Source organism: Notothenia rossii (assembly GCF_949606895.1).
Source record: "Notothenia rossii genome assembly, chromosome: 9".
Lineage (NCBI taxonomy): Eukaryota > Metazoa > Chordata > Actinopteri > Perciformes > Nototheniidae > Notothenia > Notothenia rossii.
Genome location: NC_136907.1, coordinates 27,995,390 through 28,013,428, shown reverse-complemented (window position 1 = coordinate 28,013,428; position 18,039 = coordinate 27,995,390). Strand labels below are relative to the sequence as shown.

Below are 18,039 nucleotides of genomic sequence, written 5' to 3'. Positions count from 1 at the left end.
CCAAAAAGCACCCCTTTAAGTCTTCTTGGTGACATCATGATTATACACAATGTTATCGGAAAATCTCATCTTATTTCCCTTAAGTATTGAGAGACAAAACCAGAATAGCATTAAAGCAAATTGTTTATTTGACATCACAACAACAACATGATGAAATTAAATAATATGAATGAAAACATAACACAAACTTTGGCATGAACATAAAATGGCACATGAAAGAGCAATTTAATCAGTAGTATATAAACTATATATATATAAATTACAGTAACGGCTGACTTTGTGTAAAAGCACATTGTCTTCATATCCCTGCTCTGCATCTTTGGGATATTTCACACAGCCGTAAAACATCCAGCTACATCAAGTGTCGGTCTTCATTCAGCATAATATAAATATATCTCTACATCTTTGACAATCGAAGAGAAGACATTAATAACAACATTTTTGTAAATAAATAAATAATATAAATTATAATTATGATGGTACGCACAATGAGGAAATAAAGTCCAAAGGAAGATTGAAAAGCAAACACAAAAATCAGTGTTTAAAAAATGAGAAACAGCCAAACGAAGTGAACATATTAAAAAAACAATAACTCATTTATACATATTTTTCCAAAGAGTTGTGACTTCCTGTATTTGGTTTGTGTTGTAGGTCCTATGAAGGGTTGATCGTATTATTTGTTTCTTTGGATCTTAAACGTGGAAGAGCTTAGCCCCATACACCTAGTCAAAATCTTTGAAAATCATCTTCAACAGAATAGTTCATTTGTCTTTTTTTTTGTATGCTTACATTTTTAATGGTACATCTTCTGCATGAGTGGTTTTCAACTCATGGATCCGCTCCTTTCTTCACTGTGCATGACAAGAGAGGAGCAACAAGTGCTAATATTTCTTTACCCCTGTATGAACGTCCCATGTTCCTTCAGTGTTTCATCTCAGCCCTGCTGCAGAGCCCAGGCTGGCCTCGTCCCTCCACATAAAGTCCTGCCGCTCGTCTCTGGCCGGTCTGCTCTCAACAGGAGTGGGTCTGTACCCGGATCTTCCGTCTGGGCAGAGGGAGAGGCTGAGGCGAGCCGTGCCGTTGCTGATCTTGAACAAGCCGTTGGGACCGAGGAAGGAGTCTCTTTCGCTTCCTCCAACGTTGTTGACATTCTCTAAGTCATTGTAGACTGCAACGTCGCTGAGCTGCTTCCTCCCCTGCAGCCTCCTCCTCCTCCTCCTCAGGAAGATGATACCTGCCAGCAGGACCAGCACCAGGACGGCCAGAATGCAGGAGACGGTGAGGGTGGCGGAGGAGGGCTGGGAGGTCTGACGCAGGGCAGGCTTGAAGCTAGGCTGCAGGGTGAACTCACAGCTGGGACCCATGAAGCCTTTGGGGCACTGGCACACCGGCCCGGTAAAGTGGGTGAAGCAGGTGCCCCCGTTCTGGCATGGGAGGACTCCACAGGCATCTGAGCGCACGCTGCAGTTCTTGCCGGTGTACCCCAGGGTGCAGGAGCAGGTGTAGCCGTTCACACCGTCTTGGCAGGTTCCAGCGTTCTGGCAGGGGGTGGAGGCGCAGTCGTCGATGTTGACCTGGCAGTTGGCACCAGTAAAGCCGGCCTTACAGCGGCACAAGACGCTCTGGCCGAGATCCAGACAATCACCACCTGCAGGAGAGAGAAAATACTGTTGAGCATCCAAGAGATCTGAGACGACTCTTTGTTAAAAGGGTTGTTAATGTGATTACATCTTAACACTCCCTTGCAGCAGGTGCAATGATGCTGGAGTGTTGACAGTGGCGTTTTTCAGGAAAACGATTTGATATTTTGCCAAGTAACTGCTGGGTTGTCTTTCAGCCACTAGATGTCGCCAGAGGAACACTCACCGTTCAGACAGGGCCTGTTGCTGCAGCGGTCCAGCTTCTTCTCACAGTTGGAGCCGGTATAGCTGGGGGGGCAGCGGCAGGTGTAGCCCCCAGTCATGGCCTCCACACAGGTGCCTCCGTTGAAGCAGGGACCGTCCGCACAGGTCATGGCGATGATCTCGCAGTTTTTACCGTAGAATCCCTGAGGGCAGCTGCATGAGTAGTCGTTCTCCAGGTCCTGTGGACAGAGGGAGATAAAAGGTCTATGTTAAAAAAGAAATAGAGTTTGGGATAGATGTGTGGCGCCATGTTGTTCTGCAGCTGTTTTAATGTTAGGTAAAGGGATGATACAAACTCTTCATTTTCAATATGCATCAAATGAGTCTACATGAAGTTGTACATTTGCAGTTCAGCAATCTACTTGTTTATTGTAAATGAATAGTCTCTTCACACGACTTAAATGCAAAATAATCTATATACTGGTAGCACTGTAAATTAATAGACTGGCACTATGACATCATCAGCAGCCAAACCCTTTTAAACTGTGCAGTGCTCCATTATTATCTTATTAATACTAATACCCCACTGTATATATTGCAATATACATTTTAAATATTGTAGTATTGTGCACCCTTCTACTTTAGCTTCTTATGTTTATATACATATTTGTATTACATTTAATTAAATTAAACATTTACTTTCATTTCCTCAGTTTATATACATTTATTTATTTGTATTTTATAAAGTATTCCACTTTGTATTGCACATTGTTACTTTAACTTCTCATGTGTATTTTTTTTTCAATTTTCATTTACTTCAGTTTCTATATAAATAAAGTATTCTGATTCTGATACTGTTCTCTATTTCTGCTGTTGTGGCACTTGATATTCCCCGCATGGGATCCTATCTATGCTATCTTTAAAGCTTGTATTTCTTTACGCAGGTGTTTCAGTATAATTGCACCTTAAAATCAAACGAATAACACTTGATCCCCTTGTACTCACGTTGCAGCTGCCTCCGTTCTTGCAGGGGTTGCTGTCACACTCGTTGGTCTCCAGCTCACAGTTGGTCCCTCCGAAGCCGGGCCGGCAGGTGCAGGTGTAGCTGCCCTGGCCCGTGTTGGTGCAGGTGGCCCCGTTGGCACAGGGCTTGTGGTTGGTGCAGTAGTTGAGGTCCTGGTCGCAGAAGAGGCCCCCCCAGCCCTCCTGGCAAGTACACTGCCAGGGCTGGCCGCAGGTCCCATGGAGGCAGCCTGGGTAACGAACACACTCGGTGCAGAAGGGGCCCTGCCAGCCCATGCGACAAGTACAGCCCCCAGGGGCCTCGCAGTAACCGTGCTTCTCACTGCAGTCCGCCGAGCAGATGGCTGGAGAGGGGGGAGGGGGGGAGAGGGGGCATGATTACAATGGGAATGCCTCCTCATACATCTCTTACGCAAACACACACACACACACACACACACACACACACACACACACACACACACACACACGTACAGGGCCCCTTGTCTGACCCCAGCGCTGCTCCAGACTTCACTGTTGGTTAAGTATTAAGCCAAGCAGCTGGTAGGCACACTGCCGGAGAAAACGCTTTCTTTTATCTCCAACTCCACACACACACACACACACACACACACACACACACACACACACACACACACACACACACACACACACACACACACACACACACACACACACACAAACAAACAAACAAACAAACAAACACACAAACACTTATTTCAAGGTGATTTGAGTGTAGGTGTGTGTGTGAGTGTGTGTTTGTGTGTAATAGGGGCCACAGCTCTTTCTCTCATTGTGACAGAGAACAAAAGGCAGATGGAGCACCACAGCCGGTAACACAAAGCACTACGGGACATCACTCTGATAAAAGAAAATCTATATGCCCTGAACACATATCTAACTGTAAGAGAACAACCTGAGTGCTAAATAAAAAAGCTATATGTTTATCTCTGCTTTGACAAAACTTGGGTGTAATTTTTCAAGTCTTGGGAGGACAAAGGGTTGGGTTTTTTCCTCCATTTAACAGATTTTTGAGTAACTAATGCATACATTGGTCTCCACTCAATAAATGCCCTACATTTCTTGACTTTCTTGGCAGATGTTTGTTGGTGTGTTTTGTGATGTATTGTTTTGTTTAGTGAAGAGAGTGCACAGACTGGAAACTCCTATGTAATTACAGTAAACAGTCTCCAGAATGGTGACATTTAATGAATGTGTTTCTTTTTTTCTTACTGTTTTTTTCTTGTATTGCATTGTACTTTATTCACTTTTTACATGTGTTTTGGTAATCAAATGCAGTGTTTTCTCTCATATCTTAGCCCCTAAAGTGCCTCAGCAAACTATTATAAGGCGCCTTGCTCCAGAACATTTTGGTACTTATTATTAAACTTACGTTCAGAGCAGTAGTTTCCCTTCCAGCCCTCCAGGCAGATGCGGCTTCCTTCCTCGTCGCAGGTGTAGTGGCCCAGCGTGTCGTCTCTCGGCCTGCAGTATTCGGCACAGCCGTCTCCAAAGTAGTACTCATCGCAGAAGACGTGGTATGAGTAGCGCAGCTCGCTCTGCTCTCCAAAGTGAACATCCTGGGACCAATCCTCCCCGATGGCAAGTCTCCTCCGGGTGGCCAGACGGCTCACAAGGTTGTTTTGGTTGTCTGAAGAGGGAATGAGCACAATTGTTATTACCCTTGCCTGCGTCAGCCCAAAGCCTACGTGCACTTGTGATTTATATCAGAATAAAGTTTTAGTGATATACATAAAACTTCGATTCAATGATTTAGCATCTCATAGAATAAACAACCTACCTGTGTATTCAGTCGGATTCTCGGCATTCCAGGCTTCAATAATCAACGAAAATGTTCCCTATAATAGAGAAAACGGAATTGGTCAATGGGGGGTATTTACGCAAGAATCTGTCATTGTTAAATTGCCCGATTTCAAACCTTGAACTTCCGAAATCTAAAACTTGTAATTATTTAAGTGTGATTTTTCCATTTACCGGCCACTTGAAGTGGAAAGGCACCCTGATAGGAGCGCTGCTAGAGATGGAGGTGTGATCAGCCCTGATAACATTGGTGTGTCCGGTGCCAAAGGTGCATGGTGGCTCGGCTGAGATCACATCCTCGGGGTGTTTAAGGCAAATCCTGAAAAAGATGTGACAGTCCCTGTGTCTTCTGCAGATCCGCTGCGCCGTGTGGTATGAGTTTATCTTCAGCTCAAACACACCGGAGGAACAAACCTGCAATTACAGAAACACATGATGTGAGACACGCTGTGCGTAAAGACATGTTGAGATGATCTTATCAGGACATAACAAGGTAGCCAACTTACTACGTGCACTAAGGCAAGAGCTAATAGGTATCTCAGGTGCAGATGTGCCATTTTCTTCTCGGAGTTTGATTTCCAGTTTTATGTGAATGTTCGCATTCGTCGCTTGCGATAATATTCCCAAAAAATGTTGGATCAAAATTAAAAAAGTTTCATCCCTTTGACATCTGTTATCCTGGTGTTCTATCCTAAATCCTTGTCTTCTGGTGACAGGCTTCTACTCCTTCCTGGTTGGTACTCCACTTGTTTTGGTTCTGCTGCATCAAAAGGCGCAGAGTGGGTTTATACTCTCTGTTGCTGCGCGTCACTGGCAAGGAGGAGGAGCAGGGGCAGACCTCGGGGGAGCAGCCTGACACGGGGGCCCAGCCTGCCCGCCTGCCTGGGGATTTAGAAACCCACATTACACCTGGGCTGAATTTGTAATAAGGAGATGCATAAACTAGTGCAAGGCAGATATATAAGCATATCTGTATGCATCCTAACGCATGTGGGTGGTGGAATTGAATCAAACGCAACACAAAAGGTCTATTCAAGTTCGTGAGGCCAAACATTAATGTCTTCTATCTTATAACTGAGTGGAAGGAAAACTGTGGATTATATGCCTTATATAACACACACGCCATAAAAATATGTAAAAATACTTTTACATCCAGATTTGTGGCAGGAAACTATACAATCAATGACTCCTGCATTAAATCATCACTACATTAAATGTTTCACCAATATACAGATTATTATTTGTTTTTTCTTTGGAGCCGGCCTACACAAAGATCAGAAGGAAGCGGTGAAGAATAGCACATATAACTTTTTTTTTTTTAACTCTTTCTTCATGCCCAACGTTGTAATTGCTCCAACGCGTGTGGGGTGACAAAGAAAGTGGGCAGGTCCTGGAGAGGGACTATTGTGCGTCTGTCGGCTATTCAGACCTCTGTCGCGCTCCTGGAGAAGGGTGCGGGGGTATACAAGAAGGAAGGGGGAGGCGTGTGTGTGTGTGTGTGTGTGTGTGCGCGTGTGTGTGTGTGTGTGTGTGTGTGTGTGTGTGTGTGTGTGTGTGTGTGTGTGTGTGTGTGTGTGTGTGTGTGTGTGTGTGTGTGTGTGTGTGTGTGTGTGTGGACGCTTTGGGGAGACAATAGCCGCGGTTTGGAGCCCCACACGGTCGACCATGTGCCATTGATTACCATACAGCTGTTCGCATGAGTCCAGACAAAAGCAACATGATAGTCCAAACTCTGCAGGACACACACACACACACACACACACACACACACACACACACACACACACACACACACACACACACACACACACACACACACAGTATTGATTTAGGAGGGTTCTGGCTGGCCGTCGGTTTCAGCAGCTGTCGTCGCTGGATGGTGGAGGGTAAACACACCTAAACGGTTATTTACTTTAAAGCTGATCGACCCGAATGACCGATTTAATAGTGTATAGCATCAGATTTATATTATAATATCAGGTAATTTAAGTTTCACAACCTTAAAATAAGCATTGGTGTTCTGTTCGCTACTTTATGGTTATGGTCGCTTGAAGGTGCGTAAACTTCTGTATCCAAACAGCGGTGGTGGTGTAATACATCAACACATAATCACTAATAGAAATAAAAAGCAAGTTTGATTCAGAAAGGGAAGGAACAAATTCAACGAACTGACATAAAGTCAGAGATTTAAAGATGACAACTGCATGACATTTCTGTGTTTACTAATTCCACCCTGGAACGCGTGTGTTAGGAAATGTGCATGGGAGTAGGCGGTTGGGGGTGGGGTTCCATTGATATTGTAATGAGGGGAGAGGACGCGTGCCTGAGGTGGCCCCCTGAACATCCTGGCACGCTTCTGTGCAGGACAGAGTCCTAAAGGAGGAGGAAACACACAGTTAACTTGTATGCAAAGTATATGAAGATAAAAGACTGGAGCAGCCTCTTGTTGTTATTCAAGGTTAGCTTGCTAACTTTAATGCCAAACCTCAAGCCCAGAACAGTGGCAAGGAATTCCTTTTGTTTTCCTCAAGTTGCATTCAACTTTTGGAGAGTACATTTAAAAACGTGCTTAAAAATGAAAATGGCTTGTTTATAGCATTATGTATCTTATAAGGAGAAGAAGGTCATCATCAAAGTACACTTTTTGGGAACACTACAATAAGGGACACACAAAGGAGTTAACAGGGAACAAATGAGGGAGAAAAAGGAGGAAATAACTGCTGGTGAATCCTAAGTTAACGTGTAACTCCTTATCACATATTATAGCTAATGATTAGTCAAATAAGAAACAAGAGAAGAAGGAATTTCTTAAAAATGTGTTAGCCTACTGATTTTCTGTCCACCCAAGTAAAGTGAAAAGTGGTTCTTAAGTTCCTAAACAGTCCCTCATGCTTAATCATTATGTCAAGATAAGTAACAATACCAAATAATTTCAACTTGACTATCTGACAAACAACTAATAATCATGCTACAAGCTTCAGAAATAGAAACAGTGAAAACACATTTTATCAGAGATGGGAATGAAACAGACGGCTCACTTGTTAGTAACTTGAGACATCCTCATCCTCATCCTCATCCTCATCCTCATCCTCATCCTCATCCTCATCCTCATTATCCATATCCTCATCCTCATCCTCATCATCCTCATCATCATCATCATCATCATCATCATCAACAAGTTTAAATTCTTCTTGAGTTTTTATGTTCCTTTATTCATCCTCAGAAAATAACTGTTTCCATGCAACAACAAATTGTGACTGAAGTGAACATTTTAGCATTCTAGACTAACCAACATACGATAATGAAGCCTGTGTGGCTAAAGTGTGTGAAGTTATATTATGTTCATAATATCTATGTATGTTATTGTTAATATGATGAACAAAATGAACTTGTTAAAGAAACCTGTCTTTGATTCCTCATTAATAACTCATTTTAAAGATAACGATGATGTATGGGGGATGAAGTAACTATTCAGTACTCATGCGTTAATGGTGATATATCATTTCGTTTGGTCGAATGTATTGATTGGACGGCCAACATAAGATTATTATGGTGAAGTGGTCTGTAGGGGCTGTCAAAATAGCGAACATTAGAACTTTGTTCGCTAAATGTAATGACTTTTGAAGCTAGTGCTGAAGGCTCTTATTGCTGGAAAAGGATTGGCGGCATTGAGCTAGGTTTTATTGTTTGAATAATTTTAAGATCTTACCTACTCTCACTGCCTTCTCAAATGTACCTATCCAAGCCTTAATTAATCAAAGCAACTCAAATTTGATAAGGAATTAACTTAAGGTTAACAATTGGTTCCGAATTCATTCCTCATGCGTTCCCTGGCAACTGCTCACATTGGTTTGTAGCTTAGTGTAAATTATTAACACATTTTGAAATGTGTTCGACTGACTCTGTTATGAATATGGTATCGTATCAGTATGCTTTGTTTTTTCATTATTTGAGGTTGATGTTGTATGTTGTGTGTTTTCTTCACAAAGACAAAAGGCATTATTTGTATAGAACCTAAACAGATAAGTTGCAGCTTCTCGATGATCTTAGTGAATACTAGCAGGTAAAACAATCCAAAGGGAACTAAGCACAGGCAATCTGTGGCTGCTCTACAGCATCATAATATTTTCATCACAACTTGATTCCAAATAATACAAAATAAATCTTAGTAAAATGTGATGAATATTGAATGTGAAAAGATACACATCCCCAAGGATTACATTTCCTCCAGCATAAAGGAAAATATATATATAGATATATATCCCACTTCCCATAATGTGTGTGTGCGTGTGTGTGTGTGTGTGTGTGTGTGTGTGTGTGTGTGTGTGTGTGTGTGTGTGTGTGTGTGTGTGTGTGTGTGTGTGTGTGTGTGTGTGTGTGTGTGTGTGTGTGTGTGTGTGTGTGTGTGGGTGTGGCACATGTTCCTATACATCATGTTATATATCTTACCACCCTCATGTCACACACACACACACACACACACACACACACACACACACACACACACACACACACACACACACACACACACACACACACTGTCCACACCTCCTCTTGTACACACACTAATGCTACAGTACCGCTGCATCTCTTAGTGTCTTTGTGTCAGGGGAGCAGATGGACAGTGCACCCTCTCTGCTGTTGTCATCTGTATTACTTGCAGGAGTGTGACATGAGTGTGCTACAGGGCATGGGAACCCAAGAAGAGTCATGTCACCCCCACCCTCGGACCTCCCATTAAAAAGAGTGGCCAGCATCTGCCTCCTCACAGCAGCTTGGAGATCCCTCTCCCAGAGGACACTGGGAGAAAGAGAGGGGGAGCTGCTGCAGATCTGACCCTGCAGGCTCTCAGGGGAGAAGTCCGCCTGTTGTGGCCACTTCTGGAGCCCCAGCCTGCTGTCTGACTCTGGGACAATAGAAGGTGTGGATGGGAGGGTGGCAGGCCAGGATGCTCGGTTTGTGATTGCGTTTGTCAGTGCATACATATATCCTCAAATGTATGCATGTCATTTGGTTGATTGGTTGAACTCATTAAGATTCAGGATGCTTTAGTGCTGTTGGGTACATAAAGATGCACACAGCCCTGCAACATCACCATTGAGTAACTTGCTGAGTCAGAGGAGGGTGGGGTAGAGGTGCAGTGGCAGGTACATCACTGGCAAGCAACATACAAGATTGAAATACTGTGATATATTCCATTACATTTAATTTAGCTGACGCTTTTATGCAAAGCGACTTACAATAAGCCTAAATATATGTAGGCTTTACTTGTTTTGAATCAGTGTTTTAAAACAGTGTAGGCCACTCTTGATTCCATCTGTGTTTAAATACTGAATCTCCTTTCCTTTACCCCTCCTCCAGACACCTGCAGGACAGCTGACTTCCAGTTAAACAGTCAGAGCTGCTGCACTTTCCTTGTTCTCTCTACTTACACTTCAGATGTCCTCCACGTTCTAAAGTCTTCCTCCTTCTTATTCCTGCAACACATACAGTATAGAGCCCTCAGTTCCTCTTTTAGTCTGATTATTACACTTGTTTAGATAGTAGAGCAAAGAGGATTTATAGATGGAGGCAATATAAAGAATACCACGTGATTAGCAAAGTGCTTAACAGAGACACATCAACATCTAGGGTTAGGGTTCTAAAAACATGCCAACAAAGTCAAAAGCAACATATTTCTGTGTCACATGCAAAAAAACACACACATTTCAGTTGAGTTTAGTGGGATAAGAGATGTGTTGTGAAGGTGGCCACATTTTACATAACATTTCATTCAAATGGACACATTCCCTTAAACGCTCAAGACCTGTGATACACTGTATACAGATATGGATCACTGTGCTTGTGGATCTTTAACTTCCTGACAGGCAGACCCCAAGGACAAACTTGCGACACAAGTCTTCCACATTCGTTCTCAATACCGGGGATCACCAGGGATTTTGTTTTGAGCCCATTGCTGTACTTTGGATACAAACAATACTATGTTGCCCTTTTCGACTCAAACACCATCATCAAGTTTGCTAAAAACAAAGAAATGGTCTACCTGAACAGAGTGGAGAACCTTACCTGCTGGTTTCAAGACAACACCTAATCCTGCTCGCTACCGACCGGAAGAAGTAGGACCAGCAGCAACTGTGATTGCAGTTGTTCTGATTAAAACAGCACTATACAAATACAATTTGTAAATGTTTTTTTCACTATTTAATAAATATACTACGATGCTGCAGTCAAAACGGCACTGTTAATTTTATTAGGTTTGTAGAAACAGTCGGTAATGATTTGGTGCCACAAACGACATACAAATGGCAGTGAGAAAGGGCTATGGGAATGATAGACAGACAAATGAAGGGTCCTGCCCATCCAGATAACGGTCTTTACTCTGTGTTGTTTATGTGTGTAAGTAGGATCAGGAAGAACCTCTACCTTCAGACCACTACATTCCTAAATGAGGTCGCTACCTAAGAATGATTGATTTCTCTTCAAAATCAGTGAAATTGTTGTTTTTAATCATCATTTTCAGGGATACCAGTATGATGAGTATCATCACTAATTATAAGGCCTGTCAACATGAATGCTTAGCACTCTCAATCAATCTGAAAATCTTAGCGCGTAAATAGAAATGAACGCAGATTACCAAATTTGACCCAAACTTTCTCCTGTAATTCCGCAGCATGAATTACATGGCAGTGAAAAGGCAAAGAAAGCAGAGAAATTAGCACAATACTGTATGTTGCACTGACTTGAGAATAAACAGTAGTAGATGGCACACCTATTTGCATATATTTGCTCTGACAAGGTTCCCAAATAGTGCTCGTAGTATGATAGCACCAGAGATAATATGCCCTATGTAGCGCACATTACACAGATGTTTTAATTGATTGACAGCACTACTTATTATCCATCAGCTCAGATTTGAATCGTATTCCAAAATACACTGGCAAAACCTCATTCAGTTACCACCATGAACTTCAGGGCCACCTTTCTCTCCTTTGCAGGGTAAAGGTTCTATTGTATTTTTAGTAATTGTATTTATATTGTCAGTAGCCTATATTGGTAATTGGAGTCATGCAGGCCTAATAGTTGATACCAGGGCTGGCTGGCTCAGGCGGATCCTGTTCTTCCCATTGTTCTTGAACAGCTGGTTGCTGTACTCCGTAGCCACCACATGGATCATCGCACTGTAACTTTTCTGTGCCTCTGTACCTTGTTTCATTGACTCCTTTTGGCTTGATGATCCTGTTTCCCAAAGCCCATACAGATGCAGACAGCACAGCAATAAGGTCGTTTGTTAGTTAACTACGATATGACAAAGCAACAGTATTCAGACAAATATACAGATTCTTTATATAAGTAAAGGTTGACATACCACAACGCAAAAATACTCTTTCCAGCAAAGGTTTAAAAGTAACAGTATGACGTAGGTTGCATTGTTGGATTATTATTACTGAAGATTAATAATGTGATCAGCATTTTAGTGCTGCAGCTTGTTGAGGTAATGCTAACCCTGGAGCTGCGGAGTGATACTGGGTCTTTGAGAATTTGTTAAATGCAAGCAAGGAAACCATATGATTCAGCTTAATGTAATTAGGGAATTACAGGCTTATTTTATTGCCACCATTTCCTTGTGGTGTTGCATGATTTCCTTCTTGGTCCTACCACAAACAACAATACACTGGAACTAAGATCTGGTTGGTTAGAAGGGAACGTTGAAGTCAATGCACTCTGTGGAAATGACCTACACTGTTACGAATATCTCAACAGAGTGGACAAAGGCATGCTAACACAAGGCTATCTGTATAAAACTACCATGAAACGGGAGGGCATTTAATCGGTTACAAGTGGTTATCTTCCCTGGAATGATCTTTCAATGCCTAAGTAAATCCTTTGCATGATAACTGAGAAGATGAGCAACAGACAGAGCCCGGCGCTCTGAGATTTTTGGCCTGCATGATTATCATCCTGACAGAGCGCCTCTCTTGCCCAAGGACAAAACGGCATGTTGACTGCAGTGGCGGTTCAACTCACCAGCATCTTTACACAGCAGGGTAAGGACTTAAGTAACTCAGAGTGAAGGCTGCAGGTCGAGCTGACCTCAAACTAAATTACTTAAATAAACCTCAAAATGCCACTTTTTCCCCAAAGACAATGGCCAAAAGGATCCTGCAAATCAGGAATTAACAACTTTGAAAAACATGTGAAGTGCTGAACGAAGAGTTTAAATGTCTGTTGAAACAGGTCAGCTCTCTGAATCCTGAGGTGTTCATCAGTGGCCCTCTACCGCCAGACAGAAGAGAAACGGAGAGATTCAGCAGGATATTGGCACTGAACACATGCTATTCAAATGGGGAGAGAGACGAAAGAAGTTTCCTCAGCCCCTGGATACTCTCCCTCCACCCCATACCCCACCCAGCTCACTCTTCTCTTCTCTCCAGTCCTTCCCGAATACTGTGCAACACTTTAGCTGACTCTACTGAACCTTGACTGTGTAGTAATTGTTGGTGATTATAACATCCATGTTGAGGGCCAGAGAAGTGTGTCAGGTTTTTGTATGTGGACTGACTCAGCATGTGATGAAGACCACACACCATAAGAGCCACGGATACTATTCTTAGATGTAGTCAATCTGAACACATGCAACTGCAGGATTTACCATAATACTTTGTGCAATATACCCTCATGCAATTCACGCTGAAAACTGTGCAAGCTGCTTCTGCTTTTTTTTATGGTCATTTATTTTAAACAACTGCTAGGCCTACTTAGTATTTATTTATAACCATAGTGTACTTATCTGTTATTTTTTTACTTATTGTGTTTTTATTGTTAATAACGTATTCATACTTTTTTATATAATATGTAAGTCTACTCTCTTTAATTAATCTGCACCCTTGCTTTTGTAGTACCATACATTTCCCCGTTGCTGACAATTGATCTGCTGTGGCTGGGTATAGGCCACCTTAGAAACTCGCAGTGATTTTAAAGTAGATGACAATTTATGTGTGTCGATTAAGAGGAAAAGATGTCTGGTTTTCTTGTTATTATTGCTATCAGGAAATGTATAACCTAACCCTGGTCCGCCCAGCAGTAGTCAGATCGCTACTCCTGCTGATTTTAAATCTAGGTCTGGGCTGGGTTTCATTCACTTAAATGTGCGCAGTCTTTTACCTAAATTAGATTTAGTCCGCATTTGGGCGAGCTCGACTGATGCTGATGTCATTGTTTTATCAGAGACGTGGCTAAATAAATCTATTTTGGCCTCTGACATCTCCTTAATGGTTACAATGTATATCGTACCGACCGACCTAATAAAGGTGGTGGCGTTGCCATTTATGTGAAGAATACGTTTAGTCTAACCACATTGGTTTCCAAATGAATAAGTAAACTACTAAAAATGTTACCCTTAAATATAGAAGTGGCAAAGAGTCAACAGGTCATGGTGGTGGGCTGTTACAGAGCCCCCTCAGCTGTCAAGGACTCCTTCTTCATTGGCAAATCTTTTATCTCAACTAGACTACAATGAAATAGTGCTACTTGGAGATTTGAACTGGGACTGGTTAACCACAGTGTCAGAGGATTTTAAAAATCTTTGTATGTCTTTAAATGTTACTCAGATTGTTGACAGTCCTACTCGACCTAACATTAAGTTCCCAAATAAATCCTCCCTAATTGATCTCATTCTAACTAATGTTCCCTATAAATACTCATCTGTGTGAGTATTTGCTAATGATGTGAGTGACCACTGTGCTGTAGCCACAATTAGGGACACTAAGGTCCAAAAGGTTAAACCTTGTATTATTATTAAGAGAGACATAAAACATTTTGTGAAGCAGGGTTTTGTTCATGATCTGTTTGGTCTCATTTTTATCTTGGTTTTATGGAAATTATTGATAGACATGCACCCCTGCGTACATTTAGAGTGAAGGGACGAGATAACCCTTGGTTTTCTGCTGAATTGTCTAGATCAATTGTTTATTGATCTTTCCATAGCTTTCGATACTGTCGATCATCATATCTTGAAGCAGAGGCTGGCCAGTATTGGAGTGGGGTGGTTTGTGAACTACCTCTCTGAAAGGTCCCAATGTGTTCACTTTGATGGGCTCACTACTGAGTGGTTAAACATTACAAATGGTGTATCACAAGGTTCTGTTTAGGTCCACTTTTATTCTCCATCTAGTTCTGTTTAGGTCAAAATGTGGATGAAGCAACTTCACATTTTTATGCAGACGATACCTTGATGTACTGTGCAGGTCCCTCCATTAAGGAGGATGTTGTTCAATTACAGGCTGTTTTTTATATTATTCAGACGCAGCTCTCTGAGCTTAAGCTACTTTTAAATTTGGATAAAACTAAGGCAATGCTATTTTCAAAAGCTAAAAAGACACCGGAGACCACTTTGGAAATTGCTACTACGCAAGGAAAAGTACTTGAACGGTTACCTGTTATAAATACCTAGGTATCTTGCTTGATGATTCTCTTACTTTTAAACTTCAGGTCATTCATCTGCTTAAAAAGCTGAGGGTTAGGCTAGGTTTCTTTTTCAGAAACAAGTCCTGTTTCTCGCTTGAGGCCAAGAAAAGGCTAGTGACCTTTTTACCGGTGCTGGACTATGAGGATTTGAACTATATGAATGCACCTGCCCATTGCCTGATCAAGTTAGACGCCGCCTATCACAGCGCACTGAGATTTGTTACTAACTGTAAAGCACTTACACATCACTGTACCCTGTATGCCAAGGCAGGTCTGCCTTCACTAACTGTACGGAGACTCAGTCATTGGTACACGTTCATCTACAAAGCCATGCTGGGTAAACTACCACCTTACATCTGCTCACTGATATCATAGAGAGTCGCAAGTAGCTATTGCCTGAGATCCCAGGATGTGTTTTTATTTCATGTACCAAGTGCTAGGACTGTTTTAGGCACTAAAGCTTTTATGTGCGCAGCTCCTCTAGCATTATGTTGTATGTGTCCTTTTTGTTTTCTGTTACATGTGTAACCAATGTGCGGCAGGTCTCCCTTGTAAAAGAGATTGTTGATCTCAATGGGATTTTTTTCCTGGATAAATAAAGTCAACAAAGAAGAAAAGAAATTGACAAACATTTAGTATAGTGTTTTTATTATATACAATCCGATTATTTCCTAGCATATGGACCAAACAAATCTACCTCTATAAGACATTGATCCTGTCAGAAACTCTCTCCACGTCCACATATATGACAAATCTGTTAGGCTTAGCCGCAGATTTATAATGACTCTTTTGTTGAGGCACAAAAGGAGGCATGATAATGATTTAATCCCATCCAATCAGAGCGGCAGATCTGCCTTCCTTCCATCCTACCTTTCCTCTCCAGACTCATTCTGCTGCAGCTTCAGTGGCAGATGGTGGATGAAAGAGGAGGCTGGGAGGAGCAGGGGAATGAGAACAGGTGGGGGTGAAAACTGAAGAAAAAGAAAGGGCACAGGGGTCAACTGGGGCAATAGAAAGGGGGAGGAAACGTAAATATAGACTTGCAGAGGGAACGATCGATGGATGGATTTTTTTCCTTTACATTGTGCCTCCCTAAATCTAGTTCTGTTTTTGCCAGATGTCAGCCAACTTTGTAAAAACGGGGAAAAAATTCTAGAATAAAGCTTGGAGAAAGCTTTGTTTTTCTTCTCATGTGGCATGCTTTTTCAACCACATGAATGCAACGTTTCAAGATGAATAGAACAGAGAAGATCAGCCTATACAGGAATGTAAAAACTCAATTTATTCAGTTACAGGTCACTTTCCAAGTAAACCGAACCGAGTTGTATTTTCATTCTAAAGACAGTAGACAACAGTTTTATTTGCACTCAGAGTGAATAATGCCCTTTCAGAGAAGCTTAAGTCTCAGGTTTAAGGGCTCCGTAAAGAACTGAAGGACCACAATGTGAATGCAGCTGCCTATTCAGTACCTCGGCCCCCCCAGACAGTCCCTAATGCTGCCCCCTGCCTTCCAGCTCTGAAGGAAGCCCCAGCAGACCCAAGCCCCACCCCCTCCTGCTGCGGCACGCCGGGCTGGCCTCGGCAGCTGTTAGGCCAACTGAGGCAGGAGGGGCTGCAGGCAGACAATGCAATGTGACTGAACTCATTATGTGTGTGAGTGTGTGTGAGCGTGTGTCACTGACTCTCTTCCCCCTTTTACAATTTTGGGTATTTTTACGTGTTAGTAATATATCCTGATGTGATAAACAGACAAATGCACTCCTTTGAGCACCAGTCAATCCTTAACTTAAATTCAGATTCAGAATACTTTATTGTCCATTAAAAGTACATATGGAAATTATGAATAGAAAGTTAAATCATACTTAATCTAGAGGGTCTTGAACATATGATCTTCAGTGATTGCAATATTAAAAGTCTTTTCTCTTGTTTCTTGCAAATGGAGCTGCTGTAAAAATGCAGGCTTGATCTGACAATGATGAAAGTATGTTTGCATCATACTGTACACAGGAAAACCAAATACCCATGGAAAAGTGACTTAATAAAATAAGCCAAACGTCAAGGATACTCATGCAAACCTCTGAAAAGGTATTTTGATTACATATAGTATTGTTGCAAAATACATTGTTGAGAAGAGCAAACTCTGGATATGGTTCATGGTGTGTATCATCACCACTGACTGCAACAGAGCCCCCTGCTGACAGGTCTGTGAACCTGCAACACTGGATGGACATCAGTGTCTGTTGGACCTTCATCTAACAACAGTGTCAACATGTGTCTCAGTAAAGGAAGATCAAATATACTGCAATGTTGCATACATCTGGTCGTATTCTGCCACTTTCTTATTATTAATCAGGGCCGTATTCACCATATACATTGGGGGGGACACATCCAAGTTTTAATTTTTTAATTAAAATAAAATTGCTATTCTATGACTTCTTTATTTTGTTTATTTTTATACTTGAAAATCTATATTTTCTGTTATTGTGAACTTCACCAAAATGATATTTCTTTTCATATGTAAATTGGTTCCTTATTTTGTACCCGGGGGTGTATTTAGCTGTTGCACGTCTGAGTCCACCTTCAGTTAGCTTGATGCTCCAAGCAGGTCAGTCATGTTTTAATTTGCCCTCCATCAGTTCTGGTATCTTTTCTAGTTAGCCCTAAAGTAATCTATATTATTTTTATTTCGTAATGGTAATGTTAATGAACCCTCCGGTTTAGCTTCTTTGTGTAAGTAACTTGTAGTTCTGATTTTAAAACCGAACTTTTCAGGAATAGTAGCTAACTATCTGTGGGCTAGCTGGTTTCAGTTGTTAGCCAGGGTTTGGCGGGCTAGTGTCAGCTATGTGGAAAATGACGATGTCGTTTTGGATGTAATCCAATAGAT

At 41.8% G+C, this 18,039-nt stretch overlaps 1 protein-coding gene across 1 annotated transcript; it reads right to left on the bottom strand.

Moving 5' to 3' along the window:
• Positions 1 to 196: 196 nt before the first annotated feature.
• dlb (deltaB) lies at positions 197 to 5,422 on the bottom strand. The gene is made up of 7 exons (XM_079651100.1): positions 5,195 to 5,422; positions 4,863 to 5,102; positions 4,669 to 4,726; positions 4,261 to 4,518; positions 2,850 to 3,211; positions 1,867 to 2,083; positions 197 to 1,648 (listed from the first exon to the last, which is right to left on the bottom strand). The coding sequence occupies exons 1-7, from the start codon at positions 5,243 to 5,245 to the stop codon at positions 930 to 932; spliced, it is 1,905 nt and encodes a 634-aa protein (XP_079507226.1). The 5' UTR covers positions 5,246 to 5,422; the 3' UTR covers positions 197 to 929.
• Positions 5,423 to 18,039: the final 12,617 nt, after the last annotated feature.

Excerpts from the sequence above, each read along its gene's own strand:
- dlb (XM_079651100.1), bottom strand. The coding sequence starts at position 5,245 with ATGGCACATCTGCACCTGAGATACCTATTAGCTCTTGCCTTAGTGCAC. Across the intron at positions 3,212-4,260 it reads GGGAAACTACTGCTCTGAAC|CCATCTGCTCGGCGGACTGC; the intron begins GTAAGTTTAATA and ends CCCCCTCTCCAG. Across the intron at positions 1,649-1,866 it reads CAACAGGCCCTGTCTGAACG|GTGGTGATTGTCTGGATCTC; the intron begins GTGAGTGTTCCT and ends TCTCTCCTGCAG.